The 22653-nt window shown below is 48.8% G+C and overlaps 4 protein-coding genes and 1 long non-coding RNA gene across 11 annotated transcripts in view; 2 read left to right on the top strand and 3 right to left on the bottom strand.

Moving 5' to 3' along the window:
- LOC122375257 overlaps positions 1 to 2167 on the top strand; it is a 29605-nt gene extending 27438 nt beyond the window's left edge. For all 4 annotated transcript variants that reach the window (XM_043354535.1, XM_043354534.1, XM_043354533.1 and 1 more), the window contains 3 exons: positions 105 to 249; positions 542 to 785; positions 1053 to 2167. In XM_043354535.1, coding sequence (XP_043210470.1) covers positions 105 to 249; positions 542 to 785; positions 1053 to 1225 — 562 coding nt within the window. In that variant the 3' untranslated portion in view covers positions 1226 to 2167. The remainder of the gene's footprint in view (positions 1 to 104; positions 250 to 541; positions 786 to 1052) is intronic.
- On the bottom strand, positions 2051 to 5521 carry LOC122375258 (chromatin accessibility complex protein 1-like). 4 transcript variants are annotated; one of them, XR_006255367.1, is made up of 4 exons: positions 5486 to 5521; positions 3225 to 3353; positions 2660 to 2780; positions 2051 to 2391 (listed from the first exon to the last, which is right to left on the bottom strand). XR_006255367.1 is itself a non-coding variant. In XM_043354538.1 (4 exons), exons 1-4 carry the CDS (start codon positions 5147 to 5149, stop codon positions 2294 to 2296), a joined length of 363 nt encoding a protein of 120 aa, XP_043210473.1. In that variant the 5' UTR covers positions 5150 to 5164; the 3' UTR covers positions 2051 to 2293. The 4 variants fall into 4 exon arrangements, 1 of the variants encoding a protein (XP_043210473.1); XR_006255368.1 differs by lacking the exon at positions 5486 to 5521 and adding an exon at positions 5054 to 5084; XR_006255369.1 differs by lacking the exon at positions 5486 to 5521 and adding an exon at positions 4331 to 4349.
- A 1294-nt stretch (positions 5522 to 6815) lies between these two features.
- Positions 6816 to 7774, bottom strand: LOC122375259. Its single transcript, XR_006255370.1, has 3 exons — positions 7682 to 7774; positions 7384 to 7465; positions 6816 to 7193 (listed from the first exon to the last, which is right to left on the bottom strand). It is a non-coding gene; the product is annotated as an uncharacterized LOC122375259 (long non-coding RNA).
- Positions 7775 to 8207: 433 nt separating this feature from the next.
- LOC122375254 (glutamate receptor-like) lies at positions 8208 to 16993 on the top strand. Its single transcript, XM_043354531.1, is given in 2 exon segments — positions 8208 to 8346; positions 15513 to 16993. Coding segments are annotated over 2 exon segments (1620 nt in total).
- A 1230-nt stretch (positions 16994 to 18223) lies between these two features.
- On the bottom strand, positions 18224 to 22624 carry LOC122375255 (threonine synthase-like 2). The gene is made up of 11 exons (XM_043354532.1): positions 22510 to 22624; positions 22055 to 22177; positions 21603 to 21761; positions 21229 to 21380; positions 20784 to 20979; positions 20522 to 20643; positions 20191 to 20287; positions 19795 to 19943; positions 19404 to 19548; positions 18993 to 19113; positions 18224 to 18628 (listed from the first exon to the last, which is right to left on the bottom strand). Exons 2-11 carry the CDS (start codon positions 22116 to 22118, stop codon positions 18406 to 18408), a joined length of 1428 nt encoding a protein of 475 aa, XP_043210467.1. The 5' UTR covers positions 22119 to 22177; positions 22510 to 22624; the 3' UTR covers positions 18224 to 18405.
- Positions 22625 to 22653: the final 29 nt, after the last annotated feature.

Below are 22653 nucleotides of genomic sequence, written 5' to 3'. Positions count from 1 at the left end.
TCAAAATAACTGGACTTCCAACTCTATTTTCTCTATATCAACTTGCTGAAAAGCCAACCCTCAACGGCAACGAAAGACCGCTGACAAATCATTTTGCACTACAGATGTCCGGTGGACACAAACATCTTCCCGCGCTTCACTTCCCAAGTGTACGCGCTCGAGTCGCGCTACGAGGCCTTCCGCTTCACCGAGTCGTACGGCGTCATCTTCCAATGCAACGTCAAGTACTGCCTGGGACCATGTGAACCGGTAAGTCCCGTCACCACGATCCCATCGGCCGGCTAATTGGCTTTGAACACGACGAGAAGGAGATCGTTTCACGCGTGTTCCAAATGGGCTGGCGCCTTCCAGTTCAAGTACCAGGCGACACAACATAATGATGCAGGTGTTCACTGTTCAGTCCAGATCGTCATGAACTTATAAGAAACGTGACCGTAAATGGGACCGTGACATAGCTAGGAATGCTTGACGAATAGCACATTACCACCAACTAGTGAATTGAACACAACCTTCCCGTAACTGCCCAACGTCTCGTCTCCAGGCACAATGCAACAACGGACGGCAGCAGTTCCAGTCCTGGGGCCGCAGGAAGCGTTCGGTGCTCGCATCGACCGGCGATCGCTCGGCCGGAACCAGCGACGACCCCGAGTCGATGACCCTCAGCCAGGAGATCCTGGTGCTCGACCTGGGTGACGACGCCGTGAAAACCTCCGAGAAAGCCGCCCAGCCGGCCGCTGACGCGTGGCCGCAGGACCGGCGACGAGCCAACCCGGCTGCCGACGGCTGTAAGTTTTCTGCGAGAGGCTTGGCTGCTGTATCACCATTGTTTGCTCGATTTCAACGACAGGAGATGATGGGGGCTTTAGGGTGCTGGGACTGCAAAACTGGCAGCATAAACTTAACACGCACTGAACTTGGAGATGAGCAAACAGCTTGCGTATCTCATCACATCATCACCATTTGCAAACAAGATACATTTGCTGCTCTACTCCAGACATTCTCTTATCTGAATGCTCCAACGACTCTGACGAAATATTGCTCTCTCCCCACAGCCACGAACGCGTTCGGCTTCCCGGAGGAGGTGGAGCTGCTGGAGAAGTGTCCCACGCGCAGCTCGGTGCTGGCGCTGTCCGTCACCTGCGCGCTGCTCGCGCTCGTCTACATCTGCACCGTGTTCGGAGTGCTCACCAAACGGTGGATGGCGCGCGGAAACAAGGTGGTCTAGGCCGCCAGCAGTGCGGCAGATTCAACGGCAGAGACGACTTCCACTGGCTGCGAAATGACAGTGCTGGAGAGAACAGAATCAACGCTCGCTTAGAAATTAATGTGAGAGGGAGATGGCTGCTCCTTTCGAAGTAGTATCAAACGTCTGAATTCCGCAGCAAGTTGGAAGTCGTGCTCCGTTGCGAATGAGAAGGTGGGAGGAGGGAGGGAGGGAGACACACAAAGACTGCCGAGTGTAGCGACGGCCAAAGACCGGCGTTACTGAGCGGTAGCGTGGCATTATATCTTCCCTGGCGCTCTGTCGGGCCTCGGCGTGTCGAGACTGCTGGTCAGCCTGCTGCAACCCGACAGCCTCTGAACACGCAGTGTTATCGGGCATCGGTATCGGATACCGGTGCGCCGAGGTCGGAGTGAGCAGCCTTTATTTGTTGTTGTTATTGTTGTTACATGGGCATATTCAGTGTAAATTTGTTACGTGCGTGACGTGTGTTAGGACGAGTTTGTTATGGTGACTTGACAGACGAGCCACATCAAAATGGCGTGACGTGTTGACGACCATTTCTCAAGGACATTGTCAATGGCATTGTTCAAAGGACGACTATTGGGCATAGTTTGTGTGCACTGCTCGTATTTTGTTATCCTTTTTTGGGTCAAAGTGGTGTCACGGTCAAGATTTCAAAACAGTTACGTGAAACTCAATTTCATAAGTGAATTCCCAATTCCCGAGTGGCATTATTAGGTACCACTCGACCATTTTTGACCAGCATGCTACTGAGCTCTGACCCGAAGCTATCCTGTCGATATCCATGCGCAGTACATAGTGTTATGTATATGGGAATGTTTGTATTTATAAAGGTGAGCTTGACGGATACAGTATGAATAGGATGATTTTTTACACATGACGATGAGCGAGGAGACCTACGCAATACACCACTAAAACGAACAGTTCTTTCTCACCCTTCCATCGTAACAAAGGTCACGGGCGGTCCTGCAAGACGGAACGCTGAAATAAGAAGACAGCACATGAATTGTGCCACGGAGCAAATATTTTGGAGGCACGTAGAGAACATCACCGCTGGGGCTCTGGGTCGGACTTCGTCGGACTTGAGGACTTCTTCTTACTCATATCTATGCACTCGCCAGCTAGACGTTTCCGTGGTAGAATATCTGCCAAAAGTAGGGGAAAACAACTTGCTTTATCTGCTGACTGCTGGCCAAAATCGCTTAATCTGTTGGGCTGTGAGCCCTAATTCTCGCCGAAATGACGAAGGATTTTTTTTACTTTCTTTGCACGCGTTCCGCAGAGGACTTAAGAAAAAAACTAGCAGAAGTGGCAATGCCAGTTATTAAATTATTAACAAAATGCATGAAATTGTTTCTTTGAAAAGACCAGAAAGAACCAAGTAACATTAGATTTAGTGACCAAGTTATTCACCTGACAGGAAATGCAAGTTTTCTTCATTCTCTACTGCGACGGCGATGTCGCCATAGCCGATGCATTTCTTGTCTTTGCTGTGCACATAGGCTTGCGTTATGAAGTGTTGGATAAACATTTCCTGTAATAGCGATTAAAAACGTCACAGACCTTCCATCACTAGAAGGGTTAGCCATAATACTGCAAGTTTCTGAGAAAAATAACACACCAAATCGCTCTGTGGATGACTTCCAATGAACGTCATTCAATTTAATTGACCTTCGCTGAAATTTCGGAGTACATACCATGCATGTACTTCCACGAAATGGAAGAAACATCTGTTGCTACTCATAAGAAAAGCAAATATTTTAGATCAAGTAACTCCGTTCGGATGAGCCAGCCATACGGTGCATACGACTGACGCGCCACCTACACTCCGCCCTCGACGGAGCTGGTCCTTTACGGCACGCCCTCTGTTATCGTTTCACACGAACGTCGAGATCGTCCGACTCAGCACGGTTAGCAGCGGGCGTGGGGCGGGCCAAACAGTCACTGGGAGGGGACAGGGACTCATAGCTCGACTCACCGTGGCGCGGCACACGATCGGCAGAGACTCCTGGCTGACCAGCTCAATGTCCGGCGAACTCTTCATGATGGTGCGAATTTTGCTCAGCGGCAAACAGTCGTCACGGGGCTTGGATTTTGCTTCATCCATCTGTTGAATAAGAACAACATGTCAATTCAAAGTTACGAAAATGGCGGGGGCCAGCTGTTTCCAGAGCAGTTGTGCGCATATAAGGAAAAATCATTTTAGTTGTAGACACCAGACACACACGAATGAACAATAACAGTAAATGAGTAGTGGAAACAAGCTTAACACTGAATGGTAGCCTGCTGCTCAATCTATTGCTGAAATCGCTTGGTCTATCATCCCAAAAATATGGGAAATGCCTACAAATTAAAACTGACACTAAAAGATAACAAGATAACATACAGAACTGTTACCTGTCCAAAAACTCAAGAAGTATGAAGCTGCTAGCCAGCTCTGCTAGACATTCTAATTGTAATTTAATCCAAATCCATCGCGTGAATCATCATCATGCTTAGCCAGCTGCCAGCATATTTATTTTCCTTGACCTTTTCACGGCTGGTACTACGAAAAGGTCTGGTTATTGGTACACAACTATCCAATTAGGAACTAGTCTATTTAAAATTACCTTTCAATCTTACAGAGTACCTATCGAGTGGTGAGGACTGAGGATGCAGCCTTAAACTCAATGGAACGACTGCATTTGATCAAGAAATAGTTACCCTGAGCCATTGCTTTAGGGACCCTCCCACCTTCAAAAAAGTTAATGAATTGGCATGAAAGTGATGTCGCTCGGTTCAGAAAGAGCAAAAACGAATATCTACCAAATTTCACCGAAAAATATTCACCGGTTTTCAAGATATTAGACTTTTACTTTTGTTTACTTTTTGGGATCTCCGCTGTTCCTAGCGACTTTATTTTGGAAGTGCGGCGTTTGCGGCAGATGATGAACACCTCAAAACTCTGTTTTGAGGTGTTCATCATCTGCCTTTGTTTTACACCTTTGTTTTACAATGATGGGTCAATGAAGACTGATGTAGGTAAATGTGATGTCATCACAAAAAGGCCAAAACAAAGAGGGCAACATAATGACAAGTGACTACCTTCAAAGTGAGTTTTTGTTGGTGACAGAAGGGTGCTTTTTGGTTCAGTTTACCTTATAATTAGCACATTTTCCATAAGTGTAAACTGCATTACATGTAATTGGCTAAAAAGGCCATTAATGGTGAGTGAACCTGACTTGTTTTGTGACAGAACATGCAAAACAATTCAATAAATAAATTGTGTGCCCTTTCACAATTCACACCCAAATTGTGGGCATTTGATGACCATTTCTTGGAATAATATAGGTGTACCTTAACACCCCACATTGGGGTGCTAGCGGACAGTGAGGAAAAAATAATAAAAAATGATATGGAAATCAGATGGAATAGTAACCTTTTGCTCATAAGTAAGCTAAAAACAATTCCAAATTATATTTTCGGTGCTGGACCTTCTTCAGTGGAATGACAAAAAAGTGTCATTCATTTATTTTTTATGTCATTCCACTGAAGAAGGTCCAGCACCAAAAATATATTTTGGATTTGGTTTTAGCTTACTTTAGTTATGAGCAAAAGGTTACTATTCCATCTGATTTCCCTTCTAATCATAATCATGCTTAAAAAAGTGTTTCAAACCATTCAATCAAAAAATAATAATATGCAGGCATATATTTTTAAAACTTTAATGCAGCAGGCATGTAAAGCACCAAATTCCACATAAAATGCTGATAATTTGATGCTTTTTGTCTCAAACCCTTCCTGAGTTAGGTATATAACAAAACATACCTCAAAACTGTCCCTTAACACCCTGTTTCATGGTACTATGTTCTATATAAAATATAGTTTGATGTGGAAGCTTAGTCTTACGTGTTGACCAATCATATTATGTATAGTAGGAACAAATCCATTGGCTGTAAGCAACATGCTGATTGGCTGACGATGGTGTGGCAGCATTCCTCAGCAAGGCACGCATTACTCTGCAAGGCACTGTTTTCAGAACGAGAGGTCGGAGAGGCCATCGTAACCTAGCGTTTTCATTGTAGATAATTCATTCAATCTTATTAGTGTCAGAGAAAAAGAACATCTTCATCTAGGGTGATCTTTGGGCCATTAGAGCTTCTGATTTGTGCTTGTCTCAGCTCAAGCTACAAAACTGCTATTCCAGTTCAAAACTCCATGTTAAAAGTAAACCATTTCCTTTAACAGGACTGCACCAACAGTTGCTAGGTGAAAAGGGACGCCGGTGAAAACAGGGCGCCGGAGGGCATGAGATATGGCACACTGCCATATCTAGTCACGTGATCTCAGGTGAAGTTTTCCTTCCTAGCACCATTCGTGACGAAGGATTCGAAGGAAGTTTTAAAATGTTTTAGTAGCTATTACAAGTTTTCAAATTTAAAATGTACTTTTAAAAGTTCGGTTAACTTCAAACCGAGCACATAAAAAAATCGAGGCAGAATTGGTATATCATCTGTAAGCACGCCGTCTACCTATATGACCAGATAGTTGTCACTGCCTAGTGGTGCAGGTCGCAGGCAATGCTTTTAGAGATCCCAAAGAGATGGCGCTACGGTGCCCGTAGTATGCCCTGAGGGCCCCTGTCCGTAACGTCAAGTGACACTAAATTATAAGTAACGCATCGCAGCGTGTTTGAAAGGCTTGCAACTTTGCCTTTTTTAGTATCAGGTGATTTTCTCCTAATATGCTGTTCTTTTTTTCTTTTGACGAATGTCTTGGACACTTGTATTCACATCTGTCAGTATCATATTGCAAGGAACGTAGTTAGAAGTTCACAATCCATTGCCGCAAACAGCGCCCCCTAGAATACTTCCGCTGGGCTAGGACGCCACCTATGAATGCGAGGTCTGCGCGGAATGAGTGCACAATCGAAAAGTATTTATGGCATACGCGTAATTGCAACTATGGACTATATCTACCAGTTACGTTAAGGCACAAAGATTGATAGACAAGTCATTTAATTTTTTTCTAAGCCGCCACCCATTATCAGGTGACCAGGAGTGCCCCCTCCCCCCCTTCGCAATTGCAATGCATTAGTTATGCTATGCTATGTACGTGCCTAATGTTATTAGCTACGTTAGTTATTGTCATTAGTTATGCTGTGATGCCCATATGTGTCGTCCAGTCCATTGATGTGGTGTTCACACTTCACATGTTTTGCTGTCTAAGGTCTTGTTGCTTGTGACATAACTAGTGACATACCTATGACGATTTACCACATACCGTTCCGTCGTTTCCTTTCCATCCTTAGGACATTCAAACCCTTCTTCTCCACGCCTCAACCCCCTGGTCCGGGCTGGACGGGCAACTTTATTCCATGCGGGATTGCCCATAAGCCGAGCACGCCCGTAGCCTGGGGGCTGGGTGGCCTGCCCATTTAAATGGGCTCAGCCCCGGCGACTCACTAGGGTGCTCGCCCCATGCCCCCTCCCCCCAAGTCATATCATCCTCCCGGCTCTGCAATGGTCTCATCGGACCGAAAGGGCCTAACCCAACGAAACAAACAAACAAACAAACAAACAAACAAACAAACAAACAAACGGTTTATCACGCATCTCATATCACCGTTAAGGCAGCATCGGAAGCAAATTAGCGATGCATTCCATTGTCAGCATCACTCTAGAATGTGACAAAACATTGTGTGACTTAGTCCGACATCAAAGCAATAACTTCCGCGGACCAGCCGCGATGCGTGGCTGGTAATCACTGCGCCCAATGATCTGACTCGCTTCATTGTTCAGTGACCGGTCATCTATCACCCACCCTCAGCGCGCAGCGCCTCGCCGGATTCCACGCTGACCAAGCCACCGTTCTCGACACCGTTGCGCCGCTGCCGTGAGACGGCAGGGAGGAACCACCAGTGCTCGTAGAGTTTGTCATGCCGCATAGTTCTCTCCGGATGTCCATGCTGTGAGAAGATGGGTTGCGCAAGTGGTCAGATTTCCATCAGTTAATACTTAATTTGTTCGACACAGATATAATATAAGTTATAACTAGGTATCACGTGAAATAAAGCATGGAGAGTGAAATAAGCACACAACATAAGAAGAACTACTCATAAGTGTCATTACACTTGGTCACTCCACATAACCACTTACGTTTTCTACTATGTTGATGTGCTCTCTCCGGCAGGCTGTGGCTTGCTGCGGCACACGGGGCAGAGCCATTCTGCATCTTCAACTGCAAAGGGAAAAAATATTAGCCGTTTTCACGACGGGCTGTCCGGCGAATGCACCCAATTCTCACCAAACCATTTATCACTGGTTTATCAAACCATAACCTATTATCACTTTATCGCCAAATTGTCCAAAATTGTCCAAATTGTCTTAAAACCAAAAATGTCCCTCTTCTCATGCTGATGTAGGAATGTGGTGTTATTTTATTTTAAAAGCTTACCATGTTCATGTCTCAGATATTGTAAAAGCGAGATTGAGGTAGTTAAAAACACATTAAACATTCATAAAACAGCAAAACTCAACAACAACACTCTCTTAGTTCAGAGTTATATAGCCTTGGTTCAGAGTGTGCCCAATGTGTGTGTATCACTCTTTGTAACAGCCGCGCAATGAATGTATAAATTAAATTCTGGTTCACCGTAGCAGGTAATAGCTAAAAAACCACCCATGGGCCAAGTCGAAATCTCGGTCACGTGATCCACGAAAGCGAATTTCAAGAGCCTTGATCAAAACGCCCCAGGCGCCCTGTTTTCACCGGCGTCCGTGAAAAGCAAGGACCATCCCATTCTGAGCGTACTCTACTCTTTAGGTATATTGATATTGATATACCCCTACGGCTTTGCTCTTGCTCTACTCTCTGCCTCACTGAACTCTATAATGCTCTGCCTCTATATATATATATATATATATATATATATATATATATATATATATATATATATATATATATATATATATATATATATATGATCTTGAAGAATCTTGCCTATCTTAAAGAACCCGGCACTCGCCCCAGCCAACCTTTTCTTCGATACCCAAACGTCAAAGATAAATTATAACAAAGCATCAGCATATAAGGAATACTTCATCCATATAATGCAAATTGTTGGCAAATTGTAAAAAAGTCACAGCAAACTCACCCCGCGTTCGATGTCTCCCGGACGGCAAAGATTCTACGCCGTCCGGCCAATCACGTTCCATAACCGCGGCCGAGCCCCCGCTGACCTTGGACGGGATTGGCCGGACGGCATAGAATCTTCGTCGTCCGAGAGACATCGAACGCGGGGTCAACCTCGCTGCAAAATAGTCGCTTACGACGCGTAACAGACAATTATGAGAATTATCTAAGCTAACTGTTCAAACTTTTTCTTTGCGAGTATCGTTCACCAAATGTACCAATCACCAATTCGTAAACACTTGAGATTGAGATTCGTAAACACTTTTAGCCTGTCCCGTAGCTCAGTTGGTAGAGCATCGGACTCCCGGTGGTGAGAGCCCGGGTTCGAGACGCTCCGGCGCTCGATATATGAGACTCCTGACGGGGATGGTCTGCGGTTGGTGGGAGCAGCCGCAGCCAGTTGAAGTCAGTTGAGTGGGACAGGCCGTGTCCGGCTTTGAAGGGCACGTTAAACTTTGGCATCTAAATTCTCCCGTTACCCGGAATTGCGCGATCGGACGGTAGGGGTCGGGGTCTACGCAACAAGCTCTGCTTAGCGTGGACTCCGGCTCTGTCAATCCGTCCATTCAAACATTCGAGCTAAATTTAAAACAAAAAAAAACAAAAATTGACCTTTGCATGACGTTGATTGGTCCAAGATTGGTCAACTGAATATGACGTCATTCTATATCTATGAGTTTATACCACGGACGTATAATTAAACGTTTATTTATACGTCCGTGGTTTATACTAAATGAGGGCCAATGAATAAAAAAAAGCGGCCACTGAATCAAAAGCACTGAATCACAGAGCTTCATCGGATTTTGTTGTTTTAGCGAAGACATAGGCGTAGGAACGTTTTCGAAAGTGGGGGGGCCAGGGTCCCAGAGGTCCAAAACCTAACCTACCCCCAAAGTCCGATTTCTCCTCGGATTTCGGCCACTTTGTTTTCGCAAACATGCTCAGAGGTTTAAAAAAATCGAGACAAAAAAAAAGAAAAAAATTGGTTGAAATTTCAGGGAGTCTCCCGTCCATAAACTCAAACTGATGGACGCGTTCCCCTGTCCTCCGCAGCCGTTGGCACCCATGCAAATTCCAGAGGCATCCAGCAACTTTTTCATTACGAGCAAGCGTGAAACGTGCAAAGCGAGTCTTTTCAATATACCTATAAAAATCAGCATGAACGGCCCAGCTAGGCTCAGCCAGGCCTATAACGTTTTTAAGAGGTTTTATATCAGCGACCACTGCAACTGGGCTGATTGACTATCACTTATCAGAGGCCGGTGTGGGACTTTTAGACGGTCTGGGCCTTCAGAGGCCAGTTTAACCCTCCACGGCCCGGTCCTATAGGTTTTCTACATACGCGCTGGCCGAGGGGGCGGGGGGCGGGTACGACCCCCCTCGCCGTTTCGCCCCAGGTGGAGCTAGCGCGTCGCGGTAAAACGAGCGTGTGCGCCGTTACGAGACGCAGAGATCGATACCCGATTTTATGGTCCTAGGTCAACCGGTGACCTCTGACACCGTTCCGTGCTTCTATCCTCAGGATACTGAAATCCTTCTCCTCCACACCGCAACCCCCTCCGGGCTGGACAGGCAACTTTATCTCATGCGGGCTGCTCCCTTGGAGCGGCACCGCTGCTCCCGAGGGAGCGCACCCTGTAGCCGGGTGCAGTGAGTGCCTTGGGGCTGGGTGGCCTGTCCTCTGGACGGGCTCAGCCCCGGCGACTCACTAGGGTGCCTGCCCAGACCAATGTCTCCCCCTATATCCTATCATCCTTCCGGCTCTGAAATGGTCTCATTGGACCGAAAGGGCCTAACCCAACAAAACAAACAAAAACCGGTGACCTCTGAGGTCAGGTCAAGTGCCTCAAGGCACGGTTCCGTTTTTGGTGAATAACTTCGCAAAAAATGGCCGCAGAGCCGCGATTTTGCCAGCATCGTGTTCGCCTCTCTCAGGCGCGTCGAATGATATACTTTTTGTTTGGGTGAGGTAAACTTAGGGTGTTGACCTCGGGTCACGGTCAGGTCGGCGTCCCCAGGTCACGAAATTGGTCGAAGGAGGTCATGTCGCATATCATTCGATTCGGCAGGTCTTCCTGAGTCCATAGGTGGCTTTCCCGACTCGCTAGCTCAATTTGATCGGTACCTAGTTATTGACGAAAAACTAATAAGACCCTTATAACTTCATAAATGACGTCGCGCAAGGTCAACATTGCAAAAGTGACGCATCGAACCTTGCAAAGAGTGCATGAAATCACGATTCGGTGTGCTTGAGATAGTTGGAGATCGATCGTTCCCGGCGCCAGGAAAAGTTTTCAGTTTATCCCCATTGACTTATACCTAATGGTGAGGTCACGAAAATGACCTGACCTCATATGAACTTTAGGAAAAATCCGAGATATAGTTACATTATACAAGTTGAGAGACTCCTATTGGATACTAGGTCCTCCAAGGTTCATTTCCCTGTGAAATCTCCTCTGGCAGTGAGGGCGTTGCGAAGTTGCGACATCTGAAGACCGTGCAGAGGTTCACTTATGGACCACATGGGTCAGTGACCTGATCTGACCCGAAAATGCGGTTGGTGTCAAAAGATCCCGTTTGATTCAAAGGTCAGGTATGCCAAGCTTCAGCTCTCTATCGCCGGCGTGTTCGGAGCTATCGCGAAAAAAAAAAACTATGGAGGGGCGGCACCCGCCCCCCCCCCCGGCCGGCGAGGGTTAAGGCCCTCAGAGACCAGTACAGGGCCTGCAAAGGGCAAGATGAGACCTTAAGATGCCGACTTGGGCCATCAGAGGCTAATGTGGGTCCTTACAGGTCAGCATGGGCCCTTAGAGGTCAGTGTGGGGCCCTAAAAGACCGGCATGGGCCGGCGTTGGACCCCTAGGCCAAGGTGGACCCTCAGAGGCCGATGCGGACCCTTAGAGGCCGGCATCGGGTCTTCAGAATTCAGTGCGGGACCCTCAAAGGCACCTAAAGGCTAGTCTTGGGACCCCAGAGACAGAAATGAGGCCACCAGAGGCCGGTGTGAGGCCCTCAGACGCCGGCTGGGCCCTTGAGGCCGGTTTAGGGGCCCTCAAATGAGGTCAATGTGGGTTCTCAGCGGTCAATGTGGGCGCTTGACCGCCACTGAAGGGCCCTCCGAGATCAGTGTAGGACCCTCAAAGACTGGTTTGGGAGCTGTTAATAGCTAGCGTGGGATTCTCGAGCCTCTTGACAATCGAATAAGGGCCAGAGCCCCATACGCCCATGGGGGCCCATTGGTTGTTTGGGGGGGCCAAATGATATGATGGCCCCCTGATTAGCCTTTGGAGGGGGAAGGGCATGGCCCTGATCCCCCTCTGCGACCGCCACTGCACTGAAAGTGGAAGGGGGAGGGGCAGAAACAGACATTGCTGGCCCCCAGCCTGTTTGAACCGAGGCTGAGGCACGGTCACCCTGGCCCCCAGCTAGTACGCCTTTGACGAACTATGCCGACCCCAAGCAGATAAGGTCAAGCGTTGGTCGTTTGTATACGCATTCTCCTGCACCGTGCTAGTATTGTCTTAGTATTGCCTATACCTTTTTAGTGCTCGCTGTCCCGCGCCTCGTATTCAACAAAATGCTGTCACCAGGACTCACAGTCTTGTCTCTGATATGGTTTCCTTCATTGAGTGAAGGAAATTGCGGTCAATAACGCTGTAGAAACAAAAAGGAATCCTCATTAAAGGGCAAGCTGAATAGTTGTCAAGTTACCGGGTGGTAGGTTAGGTACAGACAGACACTTAAGTCAGCAAAAAGTCAGTAAGACACTTAAGTCAGCCAGTTAACATTGCTGGCCTCCCCACCTCCGAAAGTGGGGGGGGCCATGGCCCCCCCGGCCCCCCTGTTCCTACGCCTATGCGAAGATTAGTGTTTGTGTAGGTGTTGTTTCTAGAAAAAAAGAATGAATCTTCCGGCAAATGAACTTACCAGATCGCTATCGTCCAGGAAGATTTTAACCCTCGCCGGTCGAGGGGGTGCCGTCCCCCCTCGTATAGCGTTTTCTCGCGATAGTTCCGAGCACGCCGGCGATAGAGAGCTGAAACTTGACGTATCTGACCTTTGATACAAGCCGGATCTTTTGACACCAACCGCATTTTCGGGTCAGGTCAGGTCACTGACCTATGACGTCATAAGTGAACCTCTGCACGGTCTTCAGGTCGCAACTTCGCAACGCCCTCACTGCCAGAGGAGCTTTCACAGGGAAATGAAACTTGCGGAATCTACTCAAGTCTCACAACTTGTAGGCATATCTCGGATTTTTCCTAAAGGTCATATGAGGTCAGGTCATTTTCGTGACCTCACCATTATATGTAATAGGGAAACATGAAAACTGCTATTCTGGCGCCGGGAACGATCTCCAACTATCTCACGCACACAGAATCGTGATTTGATGCACTCCTTGCAAGGTAAGATGCGTCACTTTTGCAATGTTGACCTTGTGTGACGTCATTTATGACGTCATCAAGTTCATATTAGTTTTTCGTCAATAACCTCCGATCAAATTGAACTAGCGAGTCGGGAAAGCCACCAATGGACTCAGGAAGACCTGCCGAATCGAATGATATGCAACAAGACCTCTTTCGACCAGCTTCGTGACCTGGGGCGCTGACCTGACCGTGACCTGAGGTCAACACCCTAAGTTGACCTGACCCAAACAAAAAGTAGGTATACCTATCATTCGACGCGCCTGAGCGAGGCGAACACGATGCTGCCAAAATCGCGGCTCTGCGGCCGTTTTTTGCGAAGTAATTCACCAAAAACTGAACCGTACCCTGGAGCAATTGACCTGACCTCAGAGGTCACCGGTTGACCTAGGACCCTCGCAGACACAGGGGGGAGGCTGAGGTTTTTTTGCAAATAACTCGCGTAAAAAGCGGCTGATCGCAACGAAACATTCAGTACCCTCACATTGATCAATTTTACACCTACTTTCCGAGACTATGTTTGGCCGGAATCGCGATTCGGCGTATGTCGGCTCGCATTAGCCGCGCGTTTGCAAGCTTTTCGTGGTTTCAAACGTTCAAACATGTGATTTGATGTTGCTCCCATACATTAGGGTGGATGTCAAGGTCTTGTCAAGGTTTGCCGGTCCCGTAGCTCAGTTGGTAGAGCGTTGGACTCCGCGTGGTGAGAGCACGCGTTCCCGGTTATAACAGTCCGGGTTCGAAGCGCGACGGGCGCTCGACATTTGCGGGCCTCCTGACAGGTATGGTTGCGGTTGGTGGCAGGCCGTAGCCAGGCGAAGTCAGTGAGGGGACCGGCCGTGCGCGGCTATGTGCGCACGTTAAGCTTTAGACTCAATTCTGCCATAGCACTGGCATTGCGCGATCGGAGGGTAGAGGGCAGGGTCACCGCAACAAGCTTCGCTTAGCGGTGGCTCTGTCCTTGTGAATCCTTCCTATCAAAAGGTTCGGACTAAATTTATAAAAAAAGGTCACCTGAAGGTCAGGTCAGGCCATTGACCTTTGGTAACCTCGGTTCACTTTTTCGAGTTTTACATGTTTCTAGGCTAGTTTTTGGAGCTGATTTCGAATTTAGCAACCATTTGAACATTTACGAAGTAGTTTTGGTGCCTTCGTAACATTTTACGAAGCTGTCAGAGGCGGTTGACACGTATTACGAATACCCGTCACGACCCCTACCGGTTGACCTGACCTGACCTGACCCGACCTGGTCTAAATGCTTAAAGATATCATCTCTGATCAAAACTAACACGATATTCGTGATCAGCACCCCGGAAAACCCCTTAGATAGCAGCCACACTTTACGACTTTCTAACAGGTCCCGATTTTTCAGATTTTTGGGTCATTGACCCCGACCTGGAAGGTCACCCGATGACCTAGGACCTTAAAATTGGATATCATCGGCTTCCTCTCGTGACGGGCAACACGCTCGTTTTTTCCACGAAGCTCTAGCTCGATCAGGGGCCAAACGCGAGAGGGGGGTCGTACCATCCCCCCCCCCCCTGTGCCGTCGAAGGACGCGAAATGGCCTGTGCCGGCGAGGGTTAAAATCGGGCATCAATCTCTGCATCTCGTAACGGCGCACACGCTCCTTTTTTCCGCAACGCGCTTGCTCCACCAGGTGCGAAACGGCGAGGGGGGTCGTACCCGCCGCCCCCCCCCCCCTTGGCCGGCGCGTATGTAGAAAACCAATAGGTCCGGCGAGGGTTAATAGTTATATAGCTAGGTTTGCATTCTTGCCTTCTGGTAAGATTGTGGATCGTTTGGATTTGAATTATTTTGCCCGTGGCCGGTGGCCTTCCCAGATCCAACCTCCGATAGCCTTCTTTTGGTTAGACAGGGGTAACATGGGTCCTTAGCAGCCTGCTCTCCCTGTGCAGTCGATGTACCTACCTCAGTGTACCTACCTATATAGGATATATATATATATATATATATATATATATATATATATATATATATATATATATATATATATATATATATATATATATATATATATATATATATATATATATATATATATATATATATATATATATATGATGACGATGATGATGATTCGCGGTTCACTGGCAATTAGGTGCAGGTATCCAGCCACAAGCGGTGCGCTTCATCGATTCAAGATATTGAGCGTTTAAATAAAAATTGAGGGCGTTCAATGCACTCTCCTTTCCTCAACAATCCACTGGCTATGCCATCAGCCTGAACAAATGAGTCCGTATCTATCTAAGTAGGTACGTAAGAACAGCTGCAGGCTCATCATTCTCCCAAGCTCGTCAAACTACCAGCACACCCCTGTTTATACAGCAAACATCTTGACGTCACTGAATTAATTACGATCAGGAGCTTGTGTGGCCCAGCTCGGTATGCCCGGCAACATAACACTCAAAGGACAATAGGAGCGGCACTAGCGTTATTACGAAGAACCGCCATGCGGTCAGGTAGAACAGCCACATCGATTGCCACCGACGTCTTGCTAAGCCCGCAATAAGCGCACAAAGTCTCCTGCCAGACCCCGAGGAGACGCCGGTGGGGGCTCGTCGCGTGAGCCATGGCGCGCTGCGCTGGCCTGGTCTCCATGGGGCCAAGCTGGGCCAGCGTTGAACCGAACAGTGCGGTTCCGAAAGATGAAGAACTGCGTATCTCAGCGTTCCACGATCCGCCGTACTTTTTCATCACACATCACGAAAACGGCAGCCACACCTACGACGGCTACCTTTACCAGCTGTGGCAGATGCTGGCCTGCATGGTGGACTTACGCTACAGGATCATCCCGCTGACAGGCGGCGGCTACGGACGTCTCTCCGGCAACCGCACGTGGACCGGTGTGACCGGCGAGCTGACGTACGGTCGAGCCGACCTGGCCCTCAGCTGGCTCGGCATGACCTCCAACCGGACGGCGGTGATCGACTTTCTGGACGTGATCCCCGTGAGCTGGTACCAGGACGACTTCTATGTGCGCAGCGGGCCGGTGACGGCACCCGAGCTGCGCGCCAAGACGTTCGCGTCGCTGCTGCGGCCGCTGCACGAGGACGTCTGGTGGATGCTGCTCGGTTCTCTGCTGGTTATCTCTGTGCTGCTGCACGTCACGGTGCGGGTCGGTCGTGGCCTCTCCGAGAGCGAGCTCGTCGCCGGTCAGATGTCGTGGGGCTCGTGTCTGCTGAACACGCTGCGCTCGGTGGTCGGCCAGGGCTGGGACACCATGCCCGACTCGCTGGCGGCACGCACCGTCACCCTCTCCAGCTGGATCCTGGGCATGTTGCTGTACGCCAGCTACACGGCCAAGCTGATGTGCCACCTGACCGTGCCGACCCCGAGCCGGCCCCTCCACAGCCTGCACGAGTTCGCCGCCGAGAGAGACTGGATAATCGCCATGGAGCCGGGAGTGAGCATCCTCGACGGTTGGAAGGTGAGCGACAAGCCACACGAACGGGAGATGTTTCAACGCGTCGAGAATGGAGACAGGTACATCGAACTCTACCCGACTCACGATAACAAGTCTGGCTTCAACATCGACAGAGTTCTCTTCCACGCCGACTTCAGGAGGCTGCGGTACGCGATCGGTCAGGAGAGCTGCAAGCTGATCCGTCTGCTGGACACACCGCCAAACCCACCGATCCGCGCCTACATGCCGATCGCCAAGGGCCGCCCGGCGCTGCGTGACAAACTTAACAGGGCCATGCTGGAGCTGGCTGAGACCGGCCTGGTGGACCGGATTCGCAACAGGTGGATGACTCAGCTGCAGCGAGACTGCGACGCGCCTACGGCCAACTACCGGCCGCTGTCGCTGACCAACCTGCTGGCCATGCTGCTGATCGTGCCGCTGGCAGTGGTGGCCAGCGTGATGCTGTTGGCGCTGGAGCAGCTGTACGGCAGAACGGGAAACTGGCGCCGTCAACAGCTCGTCAGACTGCGGGAGCGGGTGTCAGCCCAGTGCGACCGGTACCTGACTCGCCGTCTGAAGGATGAAACGCAGCTGGACGGTTCCCGGTCGAACGACGTAGGAACAGAGAAGAGCTTGCACCCATACCATTCCATCAGCTTAAACGGTGAGAAAGCCTTTGGAAACGGCGGCGCCAAGAAAACAATTATGAAGAGCTTGGCTTGAGGAGCTTGCAACGTTCGCTTAATCCGTCCATTGAAGAGCATGAGCCGTGAAGCGATGGCAAGCTCCTAATCCGTTATATGTATGGTCATAGATAACATGAATCTTATCTATCGTCTCGATTCATGTTATCTATGGTATGGTTAACGAATTTATTTACGTCTATCAGGAGAAGCGTGTGCCATGCGAACTTATATTTCTGAATAGAAAACACTAAGCAACGTCACAAACTTTGGAAATTTAATGCTGCGTTGTGGATCAGACCACACGTGCCTAAAATGACAGCCGTTATGCCCACCTACGGCTGTTCTCACACGGTCGCACCTCCATATTTTATTGACACAAAGTTTCTTCTTACATTTTTATTTTTGCTGATAATCGTGCTAAATATAAAGATTCAACATTTAACTTCGTGACCATAATCTTTTTGTTGTTGGAAAGTTTCGAATAAAACTTGACTTCGTGTAGCAATGCAGTCATAAACAACATACGCGCGAAATTACCTCAATACCTAATAAACATCCTTAGAAAATTAATAGAAGTCTGTGTTCTCAATTGTCATTTATCAGCCCGTTGCCAGGAAACCGGGTCGGACGGGCCTGTTCACATAAGCCCTCCCGAGCGGAGCATGAGGAATTGTGCGGTGCCGTGGCCCCAAAGGAATGCTCTTAACAAAACAAGCCCCCCACAGGCACTCAAGTAACACAGGCGGACGGGCAGCTATTGATGAGTGTTGACACTTCTCTGCTACCTCCAGGTCCGCCGATCATAAAATTATTTGACAAGCGCAGAAGGCGCGCCGGTGCTGATGGGCGTGAAAGACGGCTAGAGGGCCGTGCGAGCATGTCTTTTGGGGCTGCCTTTTCAACTAGCATGTTTGTCGAACCTCCATGAGCATGGTCAGCAGCCGGACAAAAGTCTGCGTCTGCCCGACGTTTTATCAATTGAGCGCCCACTATGTCGTAAGAAATGTCACATTCTTTGCCCCTCCCCTCTGCTTCGTTGACGTAGCTGACAACATCCTCACTCCCACCACAGCCATGTGGTGTAACTAATAACTCAATAGTTTGGCACTCTGTGGCTGAATATTCTCGTTAGCTGTGAGGCTCATTTAGCAAAGTGCAAGAGAGACCCAAAAGCGGTATCGATTCTATTTAGTCGATTCTTCTCTCCTTCTGCCCACTCGCTAATCGCTATCAACCGCTTGCAGACTCGCACTTCGCAGTCAGTACCTTTCAGTTTCCACTCCAGTCTCATTGTATTCTACAAGCTTCAATAAAAATATTATTTAACACTTCGGTAGCACCAATGGCCAGGATCAGGCAGATAGGGTCTGATGACCCGAACATTTTAGCACGATGCACCGTCCGGATCATCCCTCCTATCGTCCTCTCTCGGCGGCCCGCCAGCACCCCCTACCGACCGCCGGCCTCCCTGACGGCTGACACTGCCTCGATCTTCTGTCGGAGCATGGCCTTCCAGTCCTGTCCGCGCTCCATCGGCTCCGACCGCGTGGGCATCGAGTGCAGCTGGCGGATCCTCTCGCAAGGCTGGAACGGCACCCCGGCGCCCTGCAGCGCCCCGGGGAACTTGTCCGGACCGGCCGTGGCCACACACAGACGCCGCGGTCCATCCGGCCTGCGGAGTGGGCAAAACGGGAGGGGAGCGGGTGTAAACGGTTCTGGAGCTCGACGTAGAGCAGGACGTAATAAAAGTTCAATTAGTTCAAAAAGTTCAAAAAAAGTTCAAAAAGTTCAATTAGGGAGAAGTTTCATGGTTATACAACTTATATGACAATTTGAAGTCAGGGATGGTTCCATCGGACACAGGTTACTAAATATACATTTACAAGGACATTCATGTCTCTGTACTCACAGTCATTCAGAGGTGAAACCGTCGAAAAAGTGCATAAAAAATTAACATCGTGAGAAATGCGATGATTGTCTTTTTTTTAGTAAAACAAAACAAAAAACGATCGTAACGGGCAGTCCTCACGCTGTACCTGACGTGGCAGTAGTGGTAGTGGGCGGCCGTGGCCGTGTGCGGACACAGCGTGTACTGGTTCTCCTCCCAGCAACGGGTCAGCGTGGAACTGATGGCGTCGTCCGGCACCACCTGAGCGTCTGCAGGGAGAGGCACAGTGAACCACATCGCGAAATCAGGCAGACTTCATCCACAGAGTCATGCAATTGGTTCTTTAGAAGTCACATGAAGCTGTCAAACTAGAATTGGGCATTTTTTTTCATAAACTACAAAGCAAAATGCTCAAGAAGCCAATAACTTACCTGCTGAAATTTTCGGAATTCAGACGACTCAAAAAGGCCTCGCAGACATGAGACAAACAGATCACACATGTCCTTGAAATGACTGAATAAAAAACTAAATCGACCCTCGACTATCCCTTTTTCCTCACCAACAATAACTTTCTGCATCTCCTTCAGAACTTGAGCGTCAATTTGGACCCGACCGTTGGCCTCGAATTCCGTCATCATCGCCTTCACCAGCTCCGTGTTGTGGCCGCTGAACAGCAGCATCAGCCTCTCCATGTTGTAAGGCACCTGTGAGCGAGAACGTTGTATACGGATGTTTATTCTTAGAATTAAAGGTATAAATATGTAGAAAATATATCTTTTAGAGACACAAATAAGTACGAAAAGTTCCAACATCAATAACACAATGTCATTTAATATTCCTATTCCTGATTATCATTACTGAATCCGAGTGCACTATACATGTCATATGTAATGTGACATTTCGTCGCCGCTGATGTCTTTTCATCCTTTTGCTGATTTAATTCTCGTCACCTGGATGTCCATGGCCGGTGCGAGCGACACCACCACCTCGTCCGCCTTGGAGAAGTCGCCGCTGCTGAGGCTGCGGTAGACGATGTCGTTTGTGTTGACGGCCGCCACCAGCCGAACGGGCAGACCCATCCGGGCGGCCACGCAGCCGGCTTGGGACGAAAGCACAGGCACAGTGAGGCTGTCACAGATTACGGGGCGGATAATATGCGGGTCCGTCGTGTATCATGAAAGGAGCATGTCTTAGGTCATAGAGCACACCAAATTTTGATGATTCTTTTTCAGAGCTGCAAATTGCAAACCTCGTTTAACATCCGCAACAGTTTGAATACTAAAAAGAACTCAATATTTAATCTGAAGGCATTTGGCACGTCAGTGATTGATGAGACCCCAACTGACCAGTAATGTTTCCTGCGGCTCCAGTAGGTAGAACCATCTCGACTACGTCACCCACTTTCGCGCACGCTCGGAAGTAGCCGTAGAAAAAGTGCGTCATCTGTCGAAATAAAAACATACGAACAAATTTGCGGAGAGGATACCAGTGACGTTAATGGAAGTAACGAGTTATACTGAAACAAGTAAGCTACGATGAGAAAAATATCATTTCAACATTTCAATCAACATTTGAAAATGCAATTCAATGCAACGTAACACTTTTTAACGTTTTCCTTGTACGCTTTGTACGTTTTCCTCGAGCTTTGAGAGCAAAAGGGAAGGGAAGCATAATTACCTGTGATAGTACTCGAGCCCAGTTGATGGAATTGGATGATATCACACGATGCCTCTTGACAAACTCGGTATCGGCGAATATGCTTTTCACTTCCACATCTATTTCATCGCTGTTCCCGTCCGCTGCAATAGAAACGACGATACATGATCCCGGACCGTCTTATTTTTGTAAGGCCTAGAACATGCACCATCGCGACGCCACAATCAAAACCTCTTTCCGTCGTGCCTTACCGGCGACAAAACCTCTTTCCGTCATGCCTTACCGGCGAAGACGTGCACGTTGTCGTCGATGCAGGTGGTCATCTGCAGCTCCTGGATCTCTGTGCACCGGCCGTGCGGCAGCAGCACCACGATGTCGATGTTGTCCAGGCCGCGCACCGCCTGGATGGCCGCGCTGCCCGTGTCGCCAGAGGTGGCCACCACGATCAGACACCGCTCACCGGAGGCGGACAGGAACGTCTGCCAGCGGGAAAGGGGTAGGGCAGGGTTGTAGAAAGAAACAGGCAATGCCCGCAGCGTTGTCTTTACACGGTCATTCATGACATGGAACCAGACTGCAAGGACTGAGCAGCCTCCATGCGTAAGAATGAAGTAACAGACAAATCACCAATGCTAAAGGTGTGATTTGCACGCTCAAATAATATGAAATCGTTTTTTTTTTCGATAACAGAATAAGAATTAGAAAGCAATCGAAGCTTCTGTTCGTACCTCCAGCAGACGAGCCACCACGCCGAGTCCCAGATCCTTGAAGGCCAGCGTGGGTCCGTGGAAGAGCTCGGACACTCGTAGGTCATTCTTCAGCTCGGCTACCCTCATCACCTCGGGCAGTTCGAAACGAGAGAAGGAGCCGGTCGCCAGATCTGCCCGGAAAGGTACAGAAAAGTCAGTTATGTTGGACATGTCTGGCCATCGTCATCACATATAAAATAGCTCCAATCTCTCCATCAATAAATACGATTGAGGATACATTTTAATGACACAGGCGAGTCAATCGAACTAGGCGGAAGCTGAACACAAAAAGATGAAGTTTTAAACCAATAAATATATGTCATAAATGAATCTCCCGAATACCTGTCGCTCACCGATGATTTGTTCTCTGCTGAGCTCAGACGGGTCTATATACAGACACAGGATCTCGGACAGGAGGTCTGGGTAGCTGAGCTTCGACCACGACTCCAGCTGCTCCTGAGACAGCTTTGGTACCGTCTCCGGGAAGTACAGGCCGCCATCCTTGCTGTATCCTGGAATGTTGAACGTTTATACGAAGTTCAGCGAAGCTTAACTAAATATCACTCATAGCATATTTGAGAAATTATCTACCCATTATTACGATATTCAATCATTGTTCAGTGCTAATGATGTAATGATGTGTTTGCGCACCATCAAAGTGCAATGTTAAGTGGCAATAAGCAAAACTTATGTCGAGCTTAAAACGCATAGCTCTTAGAAATACAGCCTTTAAAGTGACGTTATTCACCTAAGCCGGTTGTCGTTAGATCCTGATCGCTTCTTCACCTATCAATGGGCCACTCGCCTGCAAATAGGACATCCTTGAAGGAGACGCCCTTCTCCAGTCCTCGCGTGCTCTGGTACTTCATGGCGGGTGGGTGAAGGCTCCAGGACGACTGACTGGAACGGTAGGAGGGTGGCGCCACCGCTGGGTCCAGGCGGGGTCAGAGTTCAGGGTCACCAGAGGCAGCAACAGATACGTCGGGGTCAGATAATCAAAAGAACCGCCATCTGCCCGCACCCATGGCATGTGTCAACTGTTCAGTGTCAGTCATTCGACAAGTTGGTGTTTGGCTGTGTAACGGAATGCCTTTGCTGCGATATACATAGACGAACATCCAGCCAAAATTAATTCGTGTGCGGTGTGGTAGATCGACATCAAAGCCCGTAACACATTCAGACGAAAATGGAAACTCTCTACTCCGTGGCAAACTAAGTTAACTGTCAATTTCTACTCAAAGATGCGCACCATCTGCTCACCATTGAATACCGCAGTCGCCGTCGCCGTCACACCGGTCGGGCCAGTCAGCTGACGTAGCGGGGAGCCGGAACGCTGCCAGCGCCGGCGCCGTCGGCCCGTCGGCACCGTCGACCCTACCGCCGTCGGCCCGTCACCCTCCCAGT

The sequence above is a fragment of the Amphibalanus amphitrite genome, unplaced genomic scaffold (assembly GCF_019059575.1).
Source record: "Amphibalanus amphitrite isolate SeventyFive unplaced genomic scaffold, NRLGWU_Aamphi_draft 001805F_arrow, whole genome shotgun sequence".
In the NCBI taxonomy this organism is placed as follows: domain Eukaryota; kingdom Metazoa; phylum Arthropoda; class Thecostraca; order Balanomorpha; family Balanidae; genus Amphibalanus; species Amphibalanus amphitrite.
Note: the sequence above shows the minus strand (reverse complement) of the source record. Positions and strands in the feature narration are given on the sequence as shown.

What these genes read in the sequence shown, in the direction of transcription:
- LOC122375258 (XM_043354538.1), bottom strand. An exon ending in CGATCGTGTGCCGCGCCACG is followed by an intron (nt 2,781 to 3,224) that starts GTGAGTCGAGCT and finishes TCGCTATTACAG; the next exon opens with GAAATGTTTATCCAACACTT. An exon ending in AAACTTGCATTTCCTGTCAG is followed by an intron (nt 2,392 to 2,659) that starts GTGAATAACTTG and finishes TACTTTTGGCAG; the next exon opens with ATATTCTACCACGGAAACGT.
- LOC122375255 (XM_043354532.1), bottom strand. Translation starts at nt 22,118, where the DNA reads ATGAAGTACCAGAGCACGCGAGGACTGGAGAAGGGCGTCTCCTTCAAG. An exon ending in GGGCTCGAGTACTATCACAG is followed by an intron (nt 20,288 to 20,521) that starts GTAATTATGCTT and finishes TTATTTCGACAG; the next exon opens with ATGACGCACTTTTTCTACGG. An exon ending in TACCACTACTGCCACGTCAG is followed by an intron (nt 18,629 to 18,992) that starts GTACAGCGTGAG and finishes CCCACTCCGCAG; the next exon opens with GCCGGATGGACCGCGGCGTC.